A 21068-nucleotide genomic window follows, 5' to 3' on the forward strand; every position below is an offset into this window, starting at 1 on the left:
ATTGCCATGTGTCCGTAACCACAGTTTGCGAGTAACACTAAAATATGAACTAAATTTAAATTTGTTTAATATTGGTGCTTTTAATTGTATCCTTAGTAACCCTACGAGTATTTCAGCAATTAAAATCTATGAATTTGTTAGTGATTCTCTCAAACTGATGACGAAAAAAAAAAGGTAGGTACCTTTGGCATCAAGTATTTATAGTGGTGATCAAGTTCATGTCTGAACAAGCATTAAGCATTGTCGGGCGGATAGCGCTTTGCAAGTCTGTACACGAAATTGTACATACGAAAGTTTGGACAAGTAACAGTCACTTGCCTTATTAAAATATTATCTTATCTTATAAAAACTATGCTTACATTTTTGCTCTTCACTATCAAAAGCAGATAAATTTTCGTGGACTCCCATTAACATCTTATGGACCCCCATTTTTTATTCACGCCTACGTAGACCCCCAGCAAGTCTCCCGTGGACCCCGGGGGTCCACCCGGACCACTTTGGGAATCACTGCATTAGATTCTAACTTATCTTGGCTCTGATCTTGAATCTGCAGCGGTGAAATGTCTCGAATAGTTAATTAGTCCCGTATACTTATATAACATAGTGAAGAAACTCAACTCAGCTAGAAAATATTTTTAATAATTTTTAAAAAAGCAATTCTTAAGCGAGATTACTAAGTACGCAAGTGTAGACTTTATAGCGCTGTCAGTGAGGGTACTAAAAGGAGTTATTAGGATACGAGCCAATCCAGAGTTTGTTGCACCTATATTGAGAGTTTAGACATTTTATTTGACCTTTGTGAAGTTCACCGCGACCTTCGATCTTCAGGTTATATTTGGTTATTTTTGTCTGGTCGATGTACAGAAACATGAATGTTCTATTTTCCTAATAAAATTAGGAACTACTGTATACTAGACAGGTCGAATTAATTGTTTGTTTTTAATAACGTATAGACAATATATAAATGTCTTAGATATATTTTAATAGCTCAGGTTATTATAAATAGCTAAGGTGAATGTCGAAAGGTGAGACTGACATTGGTCCTAGTGGCAGCTTATAAGTCTATAGATCCCGAGGTCCTGAGTCGAAACCCGAAGTTGAGCCATTAAAAAGTTAATGTATATTTTCCGTCAAAAAAATCTCAGCCAATCTTCGTTGATATTGGCCCTTGTAACCCAAGTCTATCGGGAGGATTCACATTTTGAAATGAACCTGTACAATTAATGATAGTACTCTTTACTCGTTTGCTGACAACATCATCAGTTGATCTGATTTTGAGAAATGTTTTGTATTGATGTGTGTAAATAATGTTGATGGAAATCAACTATTTCAATGTCACACACTAGACACAAAGAAATGATGACAATTTAAAATTTACGTATAATGTTGTCTGGTTAACGTAGCCAGCTTAGAATAGAACTTGTATATTGCCTCGGGTTCTAGTCAAAACAGAGCATTGGATTTCGGCTCGCAGCTTGCAGTTGGTTAGGTACCAAGCGCAAATGAAATCCTCAGAATGCGAATGTTTAAGACTGGTGCGGGTGTGACCATTTACTATCCCCTGTAATCTCGACCGCTCCGAGCTATCTCATTTGCGTCTCCGTCCAATCTACGTGACATAGGCGAATTAATATGCGCAATCTCGGCATAAGTAAGAGCCACTCATCCGAAGCCCTGTGGGATATGTGGGTTAAGATCAGAAGATCGCAGGTTCGAATCCAGAGTTTAGTTTTCACGTACTTATTTTGTGTTTATAATTCATTTCCTAGAGAAAGCAAATATCGTGAGAAAACCTGGACATGAGAATAAGTACTGCAACGGGTATATCGTCTCAACCGCTGTAAATAATCAATTAATGGAATAGGCGCCGGATCTATCTAATGGTGAGCGGCCTTCGCCCAGTTGTGGGATATTTGTGGATGGTTTACTTAACGCTTATAATAGCATGAGAAACTGTCCCACTATTCAGTGAATGAAAGAAAACTCATTTACGCTTGATTTATGTTTTCGTCGTGTCGTTTTTTTTTTGTAGGTTTTCTAAAATAAAATGTTCTCTGAACGAGACCGTCGAAAGGGTCTTCTTACTTAAGTACAATTTGTTATTAGATACTCGGTGATTAAGATCAAGCTAGAAATACCTGGCCCGGTTAGGTCGGATCGGTCAGGTTAGTTATATAACGTTGGAAAGGGGTCAGAGGTTCTAATCCGGACACCGATGGGCAGTTTCTTTGAAAGTTTTATGTCTTATTGATATTGTGCTGCCGTCTTATGAAAATGTTACATTGTTTATTTACAATGTAGTTTGTGGTGTAGTCAGTAAACAGTACATTTATTATCATACTTAATCTAATTTATATTGTATATTAGTTGTCGACCGCGGCTTCGCTCGCATTTTAGAGGTTGGTCGTCAGGTTTTTGTGCATTTTTATGCCTGACGTCCTTTCTTGAAGTTCAAGCTTGCTTCATATCAAATTTTAATTATACCACCACTCACCCCATTTCGATACATACTGCAGTGCCCTCTAGCGGCATCGACGTTGTTGGTACTCCTATAGTATAGGTAAAACAAAATTCTCCTTGAAAAATGTATATATATGTGTTTCAAATTTAATGGTAATCGGTCAATTCACGCTTGTCACGTCAGTAGTCTATATATAAAACCTTTGAAAGTGGGAAATGCAGGTTAGAATTATTCTATTAAACCCTCGAAATGAGCTTTATCTTCGGGTATATTTTTTTGTATTTTGTGTTTAGTAATTTTTTTCAGTAAGCCGAGCGAAAATCGTCTTATCATTTATTTGCATAGGTAGATATAAATCTTAATGCATGTCGTCAATTTAAATTCTATCGGATTCGCAACTATCGGAGCACGCATGGAATACAATTAGTTTGTCCGTCAATCCGGACGTACATTAAAGGCTGTTATTGAATGGTAACATCATCTCCTATTAAGGAAACGCGTTCGATGCTTGATTGAGCAAGCTATTTTACTGAAGTAAAAATAGTATATATTTATATATCTATTAGAATTGGATGCCAAATGGGTCTCCCGTAGTGGTCAACCTCATCGCCGCAGGCTAAGACGGAAGTGCCGAATTGAACTGTACTCTTTTTAGAAAGATTAGTTTTGCGTCGCAAAACAATGGGAATTGTGGAAAGAGAAAAAATAGGCTAGGAAGGATATTCGAAAAATCGTTCGTACCTTTACGTTTGATTGTCCAACTTTTGAGGAAGTATTAGTCACGACCAACGGGGACGGAGCAGGAAAGTTTAAAGCGGGTAAAACCACGCGGAGCAGCTGGTAGTTTGATAAAACCGAACTCTTTTGCTATAAAAGTCGCATTTGAATACAGACATCTTATTTACCTATTCATGGTGTATGTGAATCAACCTATTATATTGCTTTTAATCACATACCACGTATGATCCGCATGATTATGTGTGCAAATAGTATGATGACAATATTTGCAAAACTCCGTTTTAGTGTAGTTAGGGTCAATAGTAGGTAGGATTTTTCTGCAAGTCCTGTCTGGATTAGTATCACTTATTAGCTATCTGAGATGGCCATAGATAGAGTCCACTCATTAACAGCCTGTAAATTTCCCACTGCTGGGCTAAGACCTCCTCTCCCTTTGAGGAGAAGGTTTAGAGCATATTCGACCACGCTGCTCCATTGCGGGTTCGTGGAATACACATGTGACAGAATTTGATGATTGAAAATGATCGCCTTCAGGCTGTTTCAAATAACTAAAATATAATTATTGTTGTACATGCAAAATAGAAAAAAAAATATCCCGCTGAGTTTCTTTCGCGGGATCTCCTCAGGTCCCCGAGGTGTTAAATTCCGAACCGGTGGTAGATTTTTGACTATCAATAAGCAAGTGTAAACACTTCTATATTGAATAAAGATTTTTGACTTTTGCGTACATTGGGAGTAGTGAATTTTGTCTTTTTACTATTTAACATTAAATTATTAACACTTAACCAATTTACTATTACGGAGAGAGCATTGTTCACATCGTCATATATTGAAAGACGTCTTTTTATTTTAAACATTAAAGATGTATCATCAGCAAACAATACTATCTCGAGTTTATCACGTAGGAGATGAGGCAGGTCATTTATGTAAACATTATTCACTCATATCGAGATCAAGAGCATCATCAACTTCTGTAATCCTTCTAAATAATATATTATTGGTGTTTGCTCGTCCTTTAAACTAATGTTTTCGCTTTTTGTGTCTAATAATTGTATTACGTCATTTTTTCATCCCGATGAGTTTGCAGTTTCTGATCTCGGTCATTTGTATGACGATGTCGTAACTAACGTTCTTGGAAATTTGTTTATTAAAACTATTGTTTTATATATATGTTATCATTATTACTTTTTCATGTTAAAACACATTAAAGGAAATAATATTAATTTAAATTGACAATAACCCCAACAAAAATGCATAAAACAAAGCATAGGTGACATTATAGTTCTCAGTGTGTGCCCAAACACAAGCACACTTGGTACCTATTGATCTATTCAATCTAAACTTGTATCTGTCTCTTTCCTGATCGTGTCTGGTCGTCGTAACCTGAATCATCTATCTCTTAAGATTGGTCCGAATCAACCAACAGCTGTGTATGTCTTCTAAGACATAGCATTGTGCTATTATCTTCCAGGCTCAAGTTTTCTCGTAATATTCTCCTGATAGATATTCTCGACGCAAAAACACAAAATTAAATGACCCAAACCGGGGTTCAAATACTAAACATCGGAATCTGTGACCATTCAACTAACGAGACAGTCCAAAAATTGCATAGTTTATATCGTTGAATATGATGTACATCTATCTTTATATATTTTTTTTGGTTCAAGGACATCGACAGTTTAAATGAGGAAATCTTAAATTAAGTTTTATATCTATTCGTTTTTTCGTACATATTATTGTGTAAGAGATTCTTGAATGGACATGCATGTTTTAATTATGTTTGATAGATACTTTTAAAAGCAGCTTTCGTTTATTCCGTCGGATACTATAATATATTTGAAAGTAATTCGTGATCAACTCGATCGTAATGAAATTGAATATAGAGGTAGCCTCGGTAAGGACATACATAATACATACATAATCAGCCTGTAAATTTCCCACTGCTGGGCTAAGGCCTCCTCTCCCGTTGAGGAGAAGGTATGGAGCATATTCCACCACGCTGCTCCAATGCGGGTTGGTGGAATAGGACATAGGACATATAAGTTACAAATTTGCAAGAAAAATGAATTTGATGAAATTAAGCCTATGATACATACAGGTATATACTATAAAGGTCGTATAAATACCTAAAATAAAATCATTACGTCGAATAGATTAACCATAGATAGGACTCAATAGCACCCGCAATTTTAAAGTTAAGTGTACTTGATTCTATTGTCGTCAGCAAAAAAATAAGACATGATTTTGAGTGGAGCTGGTTCGAAATTGTTTCACTTGGTTAAGTTAATTCTTCTTAAATCGATTTCTTTGGCTTGATCAATATGGGTAAATGACGGAACACTAGTATGTCGATTCGACAAGGTTAAATTCATTGTAAAGTTTAGCAATGTAGATTCTTCTGAGACGAACACGGAAGAAACTCATTAATTACGTCTTATTCATCTATCAAAAAATTCTTTTTTGCCTTAAAATCACAAATGTATTTATGATTTGGAAAAAAAAGATGTCCTTTTTGAAGTCCTACAAATGATTTAATATATTAACAGGTGATAGTAGAGTCTCACAAGGAGCTGCGATGTCCGGAATGTCGTATCCTCGTGGAGACGAAGGTGGAGGAGCTCCCACCGAACGTACTCCTCATGAGGATACTCGAGGGTATGAAGAACTCCGCTCCGAGGAAAATCATCGGACAACGAGTTAGAAGTGGTCATTCGCAGGTAAATAAACATAACTAATTTAAATTATTTTAGCTAGCCCTGAAGTCAAACATAATATTTTTATCATGTTTCGGTTTGACTGGACAAGTATTATAAAGAGCACAAGCGACATAATATCTTAGTTCCAGAGCCTCTAGAACTCGAAAAAAACCCTAGATCCCTTGCCTTTAAGCGCCAATACCTTCATTAATCGAAATATTTGCCCTCGAAAAGTCAAATTAACCGTAAAATAAATAATAGTATTTAACGATAACCTATTTCAGCACATATTTTCCCTAATAATAATAAAAAATTACACGACACACGTTTTAGAAATATATTTCACGAGTGTGTTATAATACCATTTACAGTAGATAGGATAGAATCTCAACGTATACAACTCGAAACTTCAATAACTCGATTTTTTTCGGGTCTTGAAGTTCGACCTACCGAGGTTCTACTGTATGTCTATTGAAATAGTTGATCACGTATGATGTTACCTGCCTTTCAGACTCAATCACAAGTGCAGCCGTCACGTGCGGACGGCAAACAGCCTCCGCCACATGCGAGAGCTATGTACGATTTTATATCAAACGAACTTGGGTAAGTTAATTTTTTATATTGTGTTTTTATTCAATTGTCGTAAACTACAAGCTTAGTACAAACTTGTCAAGGTACTACCCACTCAAGATTACTTTGTTTGCCGTATATTACACGTACGATGCATCGTATTGTTGTATTGCAAGTGACATAACATTTCTCATTATTGGCAACCCAACGAAAAATAAAGCGTCATCCATCTTAATAGTAAAATTAATAATAATCAGTGAAAAATTTAGTCAATTATTAATTATTTAATGCTTATATTAAGCGACTTTATGATATGAAATAAATCGAACCATTATAATTGTCTCATAAATGTATGGCGTCTGATCTGTGCCATTTCCCTCGAACATTATTCGTCTGTTGCAATTTTCGAGACCATAAAAAGTTTGCGATAAAAAATTTAGCTTTGCTTTCGTAATAAACATCATATTTTATTACGATTTTGTTTAATCTCGTAACCTGATAAAACAACGCTAAAATGATCTCAAATTAATCTTACATTTACATAATGTCATAATACATAATAAATAAATGTAATTTATTAATTAAAATATATAATTTTAATTGTAACATTAATCAGTATATAACTGTAATCAACAATGTTAGAACATTTTAAATTTTCATGCTGTTCAGGCGTAAACTCAACTTTAAGTATTTACAAAACGCAAACTGACGTCAACGACTGCGACTGGTCCTTATCCGCTATTCTAAAATTATATATATTGTAACGACTATTACGATACGAACCATCTCTGAATTAAAGCGCATACTGTTTTAATTCGCTTATTTATTTTAACCGAGCGTTAACACATGTTAATTTTATTGTTTTGTTCTTTTAGTATACATTTAATTTGTTTTGGAATGAATAGATGTTTTATTTATTATTTCTTTTCTAGTGACCTGTCATTCAAGAAGGGCGAAACTATAATACTTCACAAGAAACTCGACCCTTTCTGGTATCACGGCGAGTGTTCAGGCAGGAGCGGCATGTTCCCTATTACTTATGTACAGGTAGGCTGGTTATAATATAAATCTTATATATTAATATTGATGACACACATAAGTAGTATCTATATATTTATGTTGTGTGCTGGTTAGAAGGCTGAGTGAGCAAATTTCTCGTTCAGGAGGAAATCATTTCGTCCTCGTAACGTTGGTCAAACAAATTCGTTTTACAAATTAAGGTGATTTCCCTCATACACAAGTAGCCAGTTTTTATTTATTTTTGACTCTAACACCAGGCATTTCAATTAACGCAAAATATATTTAAAAATCAAAATAAAATCATTCTATTCAAGTCGACTCAAATTTATTAATTTTTTTTTACATGTTATGAAATGTTTGAATAGCTTAGTTAATTGTGTGTCTCGTCTTTAATAAATATTAATAACAAAATAATGACAGTTATTAGATTGTTACCAGTGTAATTATTAGCTAATATTTACATTTGTAGCTGTTAGACTAAGAGAGTAAGCTTTTCTTAACATAATTCTTTTGATTTTTTCAGGTTGTCGTACCCCTGCCAGTACCCACGGCGCTGTGTAAAGCACTTTACGACTTTCGAATGTCAGCCCCGGACGAGGAGGGATGCTTAGCCTTTGATAAAGGTATGAATTTTGACTCTACATTCCGAACTGGTGGTGGTAGCTTCACTTAATATAGTTTTGTAAATGACGATTCAAAAGTGCTTGTGAAAGCGTACTTGAATAAAGTATATTTTGATTTTGACTCTTGCGCAAGTTCCGCCTAATGGTAATAACTTTTATAGCAGTGTTTCGCAGCATTAATATCTTTGTCCGTTCTTGATCAGTTACTACCGAGAGGACAATTTGCCTTTCTGATCTAATTCCAGTGAAAAATCTATAAATTATAAAGTATTTATAAAATCCTATTTCACGAAACGAGGTCCTAGAGGAAATTGCTGTTGCAAGCTCATTGATTAATACGCGTGATCTTCATTAGCTGAATAATTTCTTAGGATCGTCTTACCCGCTGAATACACTAATCTCTAGCCATCGATCAATGAGTTCGTTTATTGATTCCCTAGGAGTTCGACTCGTGGGATGGACTAAAGTCTTATTATTATGCTATATAAAAACTTATAAAAATATTATTTGATGTATGCCACTAATTCAATAACTGTTTTCAGGCGCCATAATAACGGTGCATCGACGAGTGGACGAGAATTGGGCAGAAGGCAGACTCGACCAAAGGGTTGGAATTTTTCCTATCGCTTTCGTGGAACTCAACCAGGCGGCCAGACATCTTATGAACAGGTAAAAAGAAATTCCTCCTCCTGCCTCGTCTCCTTTTGAGGAGAAACTTTTTGATCTTTTTTTATTACATAGCTCCAATGTAGGACGGAATAAGCCCTGGGACAAATAATATCACTGGGTGGCAGGACTGGGTGCGAGCCCGTCTCGGTAGATACCACCCATTCATCACATATTCGACCGACAAACAGCAATACTTAGTATATTTGTGTTCCGGTTTGAAGTTTGAGTAAGCCCAACTAAAGGCACAAGGGATATAACATCTTAGTCCCCTAGGTTGTTCACGTTAGAGATGTAAATTTCTTCGGCGCCAAGGTCTATGGCCTGTGTAGAACACTAACCATCAGGTTGTCCATTTGACTGTTTTTTTTAAAAAATATGTCTGAATCTTTATTCATTTTAGTATATATATTTTATTTTTATTAAATTACACATTTTAATTTTTACTATGTATACCTTAAATTCTAGTGCGCCATTAAATCGTCCCGTCCCGCCAGTCCCCGAGCACGCGAGGGCGGGACACTCGGAGCACAGGCAACAGACTCAGGTACTGACCTACCAATATAGTTCGTTTATTTTTATAAATAGTATAATTTAAAGTCATACATATGAGGTAATAAATTTAAATTATAACAATGTGTAAAGTATAATTTTAATTTTTTGTTTAACCAGCACCCGCATAGATACCAGCCGATGTCTGTATCGAGCCCGAATTCGGGGCAAGGTCAAGGGAACTACCAAAACCTGGCCACTATGAGCCAGTCCCACCCGAATTACCACGCGACGCACGCGCAAATACTCGTCCCGCAACCCGTCAGTCACCACGTGACCACCGTCGCGCACGGCGGTCTCGTCACCACTACCGCCGTACCCAGAAACATGGATCTCATTGAAAAAAAGAACACAAAGGACTTCATAAAACGCTTTATTAATTTAAATAATAAGATAACAGTGACCGTTGGCAACGATTACGACGAAATAAGACAATTTTTACACGTATCGAAACCCGCCAACTTGAACTCGACGCCCGTGCACAGAGCGGACGCGACGTATCAGAACGTGAGGACACACGAACACTTTCCAGTGCAGCCCACCTTCACTTCTAATAATAGTTCGGATTCGAGTTCCAGTGTGAACACCCCCTCGGCCGGTGTCGTGGGAGGAAGCTCCACGACTACTCCTAATACGAGTTCCAATACGAGTACGTGCGAAAGCGCTGAACCCAGCCTTCCGAGTTCCCCCGATAATAACACCGATCGGAATTCGACCGTAACGCCTGGTAATAACGCCCAAAATCCACCTGAAAACGAAAATCCAGAAACGCAAGAGTCATTGCTTAATGCTTCACTAGGAGTACTGAGTTTGAATGAGAGTTCAACCGCTACGAATACATCTCTTAATGTCAGCCTGCCACCTTCTGAGAGTCCAAAATTAAATGCATCGGTTGCGAGTAACGCGTCACAGAATAATGTCGAAAGTCAGGAAAGTGCGAGCAACAATGAGTTTTCTCGTCTGGAGGCGCCGTCCTCTTCGAAGAACGTCATGCGGTCCAGCGGTCCCGACTCATTGTTGAATTTTGGTTTAGGCTTACAGGCGGCACTGTCGCCCTCCCATAACAAAGAGGGCAATTACATGATGACCAGAGGCCATAGAGATCAACATCATAGAGAAAGAGAGAAACGTCATAGTTTGACTCCTTCGTCTCATCTGCAAGGCAATAACACGCAAAATAGGTGAGAGAAATGTACTTTTTGTTGTGAGTAAAATTGCAGTTTTAATATTTATATATTCTGTATTAGTACTATTGTTTTTCATAGAAAATTTTGCAAAGAAAATAGCACTTAAAAGATTCGAATTATTAATTCTTATGACTAAATATTGCAGACATTCAGCAGAAATCCTAGCGACGAGTCTCCTGGACCACGCGATGGACAGAGATAGGGAAAGGCCGGAGAGGGAGAAAGAGAGACGAAGACGACGGTCTCGAAGTAACGAGCGACCGCTTCCCGCCGCGTACATTGCACTTTATCCTTATAAGCCGCAGAAATTAGACGAATTGGAATTGAAAAAAGGAGGTAAAGTCGGACAGATATTCAAACGCTTCTGTAACATAAGTTCTTTGCGGCTAGTCTTCTTTGGAAAAAACGTAATAAATAAATTTTATTAAAATATATAAAAAAAACTCAACCACTAAGATAACCTTAACCTATGTGCACTAGCAAAATAGTCATCATCGTTTCTATGATATATATAAATAAACACCGTTCAACGCGGTGCCCTCCCCAGGCGTGTACACGGTGACGGAGCGCTGCCGCGACGGCTGGTACAAGGGCTGCTGCGAGCGGGCGGCGCGCGTCGGTGTGTTCCCCGGGAACTACGTGGCGCCGCTCGCGCCCCTCGCGCCCCTCGCGCCGCCGCCCGCGCGCGCGCGCCTCGACAAGGTGACGACGGCTCGCGTTCTCTGCTTAATCTCTACTCTATCTAAATAATTAAACCCACTTTGACGTCCAAAGTAACGAAAACTGTTTTGCCGACATTCAAAACGCCATTTTTCGATGAACGAACGATTAAAATGGAGGCTTCACTAAGGATGTTCGCTAAACGAATGGAGAATGAATAAATTTATACAGATTATTTAGAAATATATTATTTTAGTTTTAACATACAGTTTAGATTCCTTTTTTAAATATATGTAATATAGAAAGTTAGATAATGTTCGATAAAATGGTATTATTTTATATAGACAAAAATTTTAAACAATTAATTCATTTTAAAGAAATAAAAAATCTTAAAATATAGATCAGTTTTATGCAAAGCAACACTTAATTTATAGTTTTGAAAATAATACAAGAGTAAGATATTATTCGGAATTATCAAAAGTTTATTTCTTACGACCTGGCTTTGTTTAAGTGAACTGCAATTGTAACCGATTTAGTATTTACGACCTTTTGTTTTTACCTACTGACTTTTGATTTGCCATCAACACGGACTACACTGATTCAACATTACTTTTTCTGTTTGAAGATTAAGATAAGATATAGTTTTTTTTTTCAAAAAATTTTTTTCAAGTAATAACCTCTTAATAAGGCTATTTGCGAAATATCACGATCCACATCAAAACTAACGACCCAATTTTTATTTAAGCCTAAAAATGCTGCTATCTACAAATTTGATTATGTACCTTTCCTGCAATTTATATAAAATTTATTTAAAAAATGACGTAAAACCAATAAAATATAAAATATATCGTTCCTTAGCATTCTTTACATATTCACTCAATAATTTTCACCTCACTGGTGTAACTAAAATGTCATGTCAATTTAAGGTCAAAGTTGTTTATTTACCTTCTTTCCTATTTCCATTGGAATAGAGTATATAGCCGCGGTGACGTCACTGAATCGATATTCGTGTATTGCATTTACTGTAAATCACCGAGACGACCACGTTTTTATTTATACTATGAGCATCGATTATTCGATTTATTTCAAATGAATTCACGAACAATTACCTTTTCATGAGTTATTATGTTATTCAAAATGCTTATAATTTTTACTAAAAAATTTTAACCAAACGATTTTTGTCAAATTTCTAGAATGTATCAAACGCATTAGTGAACGTGAAGCCAGCGACGGGAACTACGTCGAATACTTCTAATACGAGCAACACACTCGCCCCACCGGATGCTCCGCCCAGAGCCAGTAGTCCTGTAACATCTGGTAATTATAGAATATATTTTTATTATTTTTAAAACACAACTTTGCACGCTAAGTTGTTCGGATTCATCGGATTGAGTAGTAAGTATGGGAAGTCTCCCATCGCAACCTCATCTTCTTTTTCATAACCCATGAGGGTTATGTAAAAGAAGGCTAAGGCTTACTTTATTTAACGTATTCAAGCGCCTATATTATCCACGTGTATCGTAGTGAGGAATCAATATACCAGCGTAAGCATTCCCATTGAAGATTAGTCATTAGGAAAGCTCCTGGCCGTAATTGTTTGCTAATCTGTATTTTATCCAGAGCGACAAACTCTCTGCGTCGGTTCAAATGTACTACAGAAGAGAAAGCGAATGAAGATGATAAAATAATTCCAGGTTTTAACCTGTTATATATAACTAACCGACTTTGAAGTAGAAGCTAACATGAAAAACGTAATTTGCAAATGAATACGTTTTTATCTGTAACGTCTTAAAAATATACAGTTTAAATAAAATAAAATGACAATATAAAAATATATAAGTAAATAATTTATAAAAATTATGTTGTTTATTTTACAGTTCAACCATTAACATATCCTTGGAGTTCTGTACAGCCACAACAGAGTACGCCACGTTCCGAAAAGGTAAGCCAATAATTTGTTTATTTTTGGCCAATTACGACGCATCTATGTATAAATGTAATAGTACATTATACTTTTGTGCATAAAGTATCGTCATGGTATGACGTAAAATGATATAAAAAAATAACAATGTGGTAACTTAACTATTGAAAATACATTTAAGAACATTAAGAAATCTATTCATACCAAAAACATATTTTTCTTTTTTGAAAATCAATTTGTTCTTTTTTTTTTTCAGTCAAAAGAAAAATGTAAATCGGAGAAGGGTTCGATATCGACGGGGGTGAGCCTGATGAAGCGGCTGGCGGCGATGAAGAAGTGCAAGTCCCCGCCGCCGGCCGGCTACAGCATGGACAACCCCGTGTTCGAGGACGGGCCCGGCACGTCGCTCATGCTGCCCGCGCACGCGCACCCGCACCCCGTGCACGTGCGGTCAGTGCGCTCGTGGTCTACCTACCTCTGAGCGAAACCGATATCTTATGAATCCTTTTAGTTTATTCATTTACTTTTATTTATTTAAAACAAACCAACAAGGGAAATGTTCATTTTTCGTCTTATAGAGCCTTAAGGGTGTCTACGTCATATTTATATGTCGTTTTAGAACCACATAGCCCATTATAAACAAAGGGTGTAATGTAGCCGTTACATTTCTTCATTCTACGATTAAAATAGACTTTATAGGCATTAAACAAGTTAGATTTTATGAGTAAGTATAAAGTCTCTATTTAGAATTAGCATCCAACTATAATTAATAAATCACCTAATTCTATAGAGTACTGTAGTGGTCTAGTGTTCACAAAAGCACCAATAAGTAAATTACCTGCATAGTGATTGAAGCGAGACCTCTATCAAGCTGTGGATTATATAGGGGTGTAAAAGTGCGAGTGGGACAAAGCTATAATAGCGTTCCGTTCGTGCCAGTACTTGCTTGCCCTGTCCAAAGAGACATAGCTTTGCCTCATTCTATTGCTCGGAACATTTTTTGATTTTGATAGTGGCATTATACATTAATCCTTAATTTGTGCATACAATCATTGTGTGTGCATCCCGCATGTGTCCTTGTTGACTTGTGTTATGTGACCCTAATATCACTGATCATTTGACCTTGCATTGTGTTTTCATTAATTCTGGGAGAATTGGTCTGATTCTAAATTATGTAAACATTCGTATGTATAATATTCTTTTAAAATTATTATTCAAATTTTAATCGCGATTTTTTCTGACATGTTCTGTTACGTCGGACTAAATATAAATGATTTGCTAAAATAGACAATGTATCAATAAGAGTTTTTAACATCATACGCTCATACTCCACTTGCTTTCATGAAACAGACCAAGGCTCTCTTGTATGGCATTTGTTTAACATACCAAGTGTTGTTGTGTAATTATGGAAAAAAATCAGCTTTTATAAGAATGTGTAAATATTTCTCAGTTTGTTCTGTCAATTTTGTTTCTATAAAAGCTCGTTTGTCTCCAATAAATACCGTACCGTCCGCACACGTATACGATCATTGACCACTATCTATGTTAAAATATTTTACCTACATATAAAGAGGTATCTACTACTAGACCTCAATCTTAAACTAGTTAAAATCATATCACATCTAAATTAATTAACCATGTAAAGATATTTTTTAACTTTGCACTCCCAAATAAAACGTAAAGTAGTCGCACAGAACGGTCCCCTCCCCCCACGCTCGTGTCGTATATCGTATCGTGTGCGATGCACGTCTAGCGGGTAGTGCGCGCAGGTCGGGCTCGTGTCCGTCGCAGCTGCTGCGCGCGCCGCCCGCCGCGCCGCCCGCCGCGCGCGCCGCGCCCGCGCCCCGCGACCCGCGCGCGCACAGGTTGGCACGCGCCGCGCCCCCACACGCACACGCACACGCACACGCCAGATGACACTTGCATGCATTCGTACCTTATTCTGCCGTCACTATACACGCACACACTCGTACAGAACACACACGACCACATGTAGCGTCAACTTTTGTGATTTGACAATTTGACAAATTATAAAACGCACATTTAATACACACACACACACACACACAGAATAAACTCACATTTAATGCACAGTGCAATAATTCTGTCATTATATTGAATGACGAATGCATGTCACACGAAGCTATACGACCTGCACCCGACGATACATATGTAGTTGTAAGATTAATATTGTATTGCGAAACTTAACATTGACACGTGTTTATGCATTTTGTTTTGTTTTTATGTTTTGTTTGCTAATTTCACAGTGTTGCTGCACTTTTGGCATTTTCATGTTCACAGTCACGGTCATACTTTAACATAATTTGAGTCCTGAAAGTCCAATTAAAATAAATAGATCAATCCCTATAGAGGTATCTTCTTTTACATAATCAGGGATGGAAGGGTTATTGGAGTTATATATCGACGAAAATATTCTTGCCCAATGTTACCACTATGAAAATAATATATATCACATGAATAGAGATGGCCATTTATAATCATAAAGCTTAAAATATATGAAACTTAAAGTTTTACATAATTATACATCGCAAGAATTGTAGTCTCAAAGAACTCTAATGTATATATAGGATATAGGAGGATTGAAATATTTATACAATACTATTCCACTAGTACCTACCTACATTGATATAGTACACTAGAGTTCGACCCCGCCACCTCTCGTAACACGCGTGTTGCCGTGCGGCTCCCGCAGAGGCTCGGGCGCGGCGGAGTGGGCGGGGCACCGCAAGTCGGCGTCGCTCGACGTGTCGGCGCGCCGCGAGCGCCACGCGCCGCCGCTCAAGGAGAGGTATATTCGCTTACAATGGGATTTAACTGCTTACTCATTTTTTGTATTTTTATCTCTAGTACAAATTCAAATTCGGATACGGGACAGATTAAGTATAAAAATGTTTTTTAGTAAAGGGATCAATGACCTACCTATAAGATGGCAAGAGTGCATAGATAACGACGGTGCATAGTTTGATCAATTAATATATTTTACAAAAAAAAAAAGAGTTTATATTCCTCCCATACAAAACGCTCATTTCATATGAAAGGACCTAATAAACAAATTTGCGATCGCGATGGCGATGGCTCACTGGTAGTTTTTCCATAAGCTGTGTTTATATGACGCGTATGCATAGCATTAGTTTGTGTCAAATGGGTTCATGTTTTGTATGGCACCGTTAACATGGATCCTCTTTACACGTGATGAACGAACAAATTGTGCGTAAAAAAGTAAGATTCCAATGAAACTCGTAATCTTCGCTTAAGATTTACATTAATCTACTGAGTGATTTTAATTCACATCGTTAATATTATTATTTGTTATCCTAGATTCCGCTGCATAGTCCCGTACCCCCCGAATTCGGAGTACGAGCTCGAACTGAGAGTGGACGACATCGTTGTCGTTTGTAAGAAGCGAGGAGACGGATGGTATAAAGGTACGCTCCAGCGCACCGGCCGTACCGGTCTCTTTCCGGCCTCCTTCGTGCAGAGCTGCCCTCCAGATTGACGATAGCGCACCTGTGTACGATTAGGTAAGCGTACATTGTACGACTCGCGAGTGACAGACATTGTGAGTTACACGTACAGATGATTGACACGTACTTTACGATTAACTTGTACATTCAAATAGTCTTTATTATAGACAAAGTGTAAAACTGATTACTTTTTAGCTAAAAGTTTTAATAAAAAAAAACATACTAACTGGATTTGAAAATAAAATTTCAAATGATTTGTTAAAGGGTTGTGTTATAGAATATACCAGGAGAGATAACGGATGAAGTTCGTAAAAGTGATTGTGTGATCAAATTATTAAATAAAATACATCGCTGACCGAAAAAATGATAGAATTAGAGCAACATAAGAAGTAACAAGTTAATATAAAATTAGTAAAAAATAACGAAATCTGCCATTATTAGAGAAATTGATTTAGTATTCCTAAATTATATATAGAAAAATCTTTAGATTATTTACGTTTTATTTAAGTTTTTAAGGACGTCCAAAAAGAATCTTCATGCTTTTAAAACTTTGTTATAATATTTTTTTATAACTGGTAATTTTTAATGTGTTAATTTATGTTCTAAATTTAAACCTATTTAGAAATCTTGAACATAATGGCAGCACAGATTATGACATTCATTCAAATATTCATGTTTCCTAAATTATTTTAATTTAGATATAACATCTATACAAACTAAATCATTAAAAAACAACAACAATAATTATCCTCTTATATTGTTTATACTTATTGAAAAATGCAATAATGACTTAAAATAGATTAAAAAAAATAGTTATCAATATATTATTGATTGTGTCGGTATCTATATACAGTCCGTTCCACGAGACGAACTCCCTCAAGTTCAAATACTCGCACCTGGTTGGTCGATGCGCGCAGCCAGAGATAAGCTAGACGAATCGGGTATGTAAGTCGATACTAAGAAATCATTTGGCTTATGATATACCCAATGAGCGCACAGGGGCCTTTACCTTTAAGAACTCTTGGAATGGACTTTAGTAATAGTATTTTTAATCTCTAACCATAGAACTACATCTAGTAGTATAGACAAAAAATTGTCTGAAATTTTACCCAACGGTTAATAACACAATTTATATTTTTAAATAGATATTTTTCAATACATAGATACTATTGTAGGTAAGTGATTTATAGATAGTGTACTCGTGAAAGTTTTTAGACGATTTTTAAATTGAATTTATTTTTATAGAATCGATACGCTTATTACGTTAGTTTTTTTTTTTCTTTTTAAGATTTACCTGTGTTCCGATATAAAAAAAAACAAAACTTTTGGAAACTTAAACCCTAATAAGTAATTATTAAAATGTTCATTGTTATAAAATTAGAAATTTCTTTAGACACATAAAATGAATATTTTCACTTAACAAATATATTAATGTAACTGATAATTCTAAACGAACCTAAAACCGGAATACAGGTTAAAATTTCGTTACTTTAAACACTGCCATACTAATAATTCGTTACGGTTTCTCGGAGAGTTTTCCCATTTTATATAATTATATTTATTATTAATTATATTATGTCTTATACTATATTCCATGGGCAGGGGGGTAAAATTAAACAAACCTTAATATTCTCTGATATATTATGCAATACAAACAGTTCTCGATTAATATCACTTTATTCATAACACACAACTATTCCACTTAAATACTAATATATACTTTGGTTTTATTTCCATAGTTTTGCAAACAACTATTTTTCGCTATAATTAGCTAATAATTAATACTAATGTATTGCGTGTCTATTCCAATCTGAGAAAGAATATTCATGCGGGTTCTTAATGGCTACTTATATAAAAGTTTCTATAACAGCTTTGTTGATGTTCAATTCGCCATTTTTAGTTCAATCCATAATTAATTTCATAGATTCTAGCGATCGACCAATGATATCCCGTCAATTCGATGTGAAAGATTGTTTATTTGGCTCTTGTCCTCTTGTGATTGGACTATTCCAATAGTTGCAGCAGTAAATTACTCATTTAAATTTCGACATGTCATCTCAATTCAAGGTCATAGTTGTTGATTTCTTAACTCCTGCCATTGGAATCTATAAGCATTGTATAAAAAAAGAGATTTAAAAATCTGTTACATTTATCACTGGTAACGATAATTTTAAATTAATATTCTATCGTTTTTTTTTAACGAATTAAATATACTAAGATTATTCGTTTAGTTTTTTTTTTTTTAATTTTATGTTAATGATTTATTAGATAATATGTATCTATAATTAGGTAACCTTAATGTAATCTTTAGTTTATATTTTATAATGTAGGATAAGAATTTATATGTAGTTTTTACTTTTTATTTATTATCTGTATGTATACATTGTTTCGGACGACCTTTTAAATAAATAAATGAAAAATTTATCAGCGACATTTCGATTAATTTATTTCTAAAAATATACTTATTGTATTTTTTATATTCATGGTAAAAGTCGTCTCTATTAAAATATATCTTTTATATTAACAAAAGCTCAAAATTTTCATTATATCGATGTTTTCAATGTAAATGTTAATGTGTTTCTATTTCTAAGCATCTTTATCGATCATTAGTATTTATTACCTATTTATAGATTTTTTTACTATTTCTAGTGCTGTTTTATACTAGAATTTGAAATCTTCCTAAATTGAATTTTTAATGGATTTTAATCGCATTTTATATTTCATTGCAGAACGGAAGAGTGCATGATGTTGTAAGAACCGTCAGGTTAAATCAATATGTGAGATATTATTATTTAAATTCAAATGTTGTCAAATGAATGTTCTAGACTTATAATATTTTTTTTATATTATGGATAACATGGTGAATGAATGAAATCAAACGGTAATAATCCTAAATTATGGCAATTAAAATCCATTACATAGATTTCCTTCGACATTTCGGTTATTAAAAAAGAACTGATATTATTTTAAGTATTTATTAGAAAGTGTTTTCTTAACTATTAAGACCTTCTTTGTTATTTTACTCATATATACACAACGAATTTTTTAACATATATATCTTTTAACTGTGAATATTTGTACATTTTATATTTTCCGACTACGATTACCCCCGCCATTTTGTAGTGTGCTTGTTCTTTCCAAATTCAAAAATGAAATAATGTTTTCGCGTGAACCGCGAAGGAGTTTTTAGAAAAAAGTTTTTAATGAAAATTGTAACTAGGATGAGTGCATGTTCACAAATTTTACGTACACGTTATTTAGAAAAATATATTTAACACCACTGTTTGTGATGCAAAATTGTATATCGAAATTTATATTTGTTTTAAATTTAATAGTTAAATGAAAAAAGATATCCAATTGAATTTTAGATCATTTAATATCAATGTGTATTGGGAGTCAAATAGTTGAATAGGTAGTTGGAAAATATTCTTTATCAACGGTTAATGTAACGAGGATTTTGTTCAGTACTTCGCTTGTATTGTAAGGTAAGAACATCATATCGAGGAGATGATTTAGGTAACTATGGAGAGAAATAAAGATTTCTTCTTAAACTTGACTTTTATTTGCGTTCCTTTTGTTTTTTTAAAAATAAATAGATTGATAATTGCAACACCAGTGTTTAAATGATAAACCGTTAGATTAAGTCGTCCCCTCCTTTTGAGAAAATGTTTTAGAGCTTATTTTATCAGCGTGCTTCAACGAATGAATTGGTGGTAGATATATTAATGGCAGATTTTTATCGGAAAAAGGTTTTCCTACATCGTCGAGTACAAGATAATATAAAAGCACACGAAGACTTGACATTAAACGAACTTTCATATGTAGACAAATGTAATGGAAATTTTAGCTTTATAGTACGACGTAAAAGTAGGTAATGTCAAAATGAATGTCAGATATCAAAACATTTTCGGCCTTGTAAAATTTATTTACCAGGCGTAGTTACACTGATTTTGTCTCTATTCGTCTTCATTGATTTAACATGTGAAAGAAGGAGACACTAAACTGTCAACTAATTACTCCCTAAACAAGTAAAGTCGTTGATGTTCCTATGATCTATATGTTAAAACATTGTCAATTCTACTAACATATTACGGCTATGATACGATCCAGATTATATTCCGATCCTGCTTCGATCGAACTGCAACTGGATCGTTGTGTAAGTCGAACAGGAAAATGAAAGTTTCGATTCTATTGCGATGGTGACAATTTCCAAGTAGAATTGGTGCCTTTTGATTGAGTTAATCATATTAAGGATTTATGAAAATCCAAACTTGTGACCTTTGACCTTGAATATCATAGAAGTGGAAACGGTATTTTATGAATTGGGATTTTAATGCCAAAACAAATGAATTTACAAATTTTAGCTTATGTTAACAAGTAGCACATAGGCGCCCAGCTGTTGTGGCATATAATAACCACTCTCAACTATATATATCTTAGTGATTTATTTACATATACGTACCTTATGTCTATAAATCATTATTAATTA

At 35.1% G+C, this 21068-nt stretch overlaps 1 protein-coding gene across 2 annotated transcripts in view; it reads left to right on the forward strand.

The window, feature by feature from the left end:
- Positions 1 to 20130, forward strand: part of LOC113402248 (E3 ubiquitin-protein ligase SH3RF3) — a 35251-nt gene extending 15121 nt beyond the window's left edge. Inside the window, exons 3-17 of one of the 2 annotated variants that reach the window (XM_026642439.2) lie at positions 5746 to 5916; positions 6407 to 6498; positions 7398 to 7512; positions 8009 to 8108; positions 8651 to 8777; positions 9243 to 9321; positions 9447 to 10507; positions 10659 to 10849; positions 11061 to 11215; positions 12367 to 12490; positions 13051 to 13115; positions 13351 to 13544; positions 14864 to 14959; positions 15808 to 15903; positions 16434 to 20130. In XM_026642439.2, the coding sequence (XP_026498224.2) occupies positions 5746 to 5916; positions 6407 to 6498; positions 7398 to 7512; positions 8009 to 8108; positions 8651 to 8777; positions 9243 to 9321; positions 9447 to 10507; positions 10659 to 10849; positions 11061 to 11215; positions 12367 to 12490; positions 13051 to 13115; positions 13351 to 13544; positions 14864 to 14959; positions 15808 to 15903; positions 16434 to 16611 (2844 nt within the window). In that variant the 3' untranslated portion in view covers positions 16612 to 20130. The remainder of the gene's footprint in view (positions 1 to 5745; positions 5917 to 6406; positions 6499 to 7397; positions 7513 to 8008; positions 8109 to 8650; positions 8778 to 9242; positions 9322 to 9446; positions 10508 to 10658; positions 10850 to 11060; positions 11216 to 12366; positions 12491 to 13050; positions 13116 to 13350; positions 13545 to 14863; positions 14960 to 15807; positions 15904 to 16433) is intronic. The other variant, XM_026642440.2, reaches the window with a different exon arrangement.
- The last annotated feature ends 938 nt before the right edge of the window (positions 20131 to 21068 follow it).

This window comes from Vanessa tameamea, chromosome 22 (genome assembly GCF_037043105.1).
Source record: "Vanessa tameamea isolate UH-Manoa-2023 chromosome 22, ilVanTame1 primary haplotype, whole genome shotgun sequence".
Taxonomy (NCBI): Eukaryota; Metazoa; Arthropoda; class Insecta; order Lepidoptera; family Nymphalidae; genus Vanessa; species Vanessa tameamea.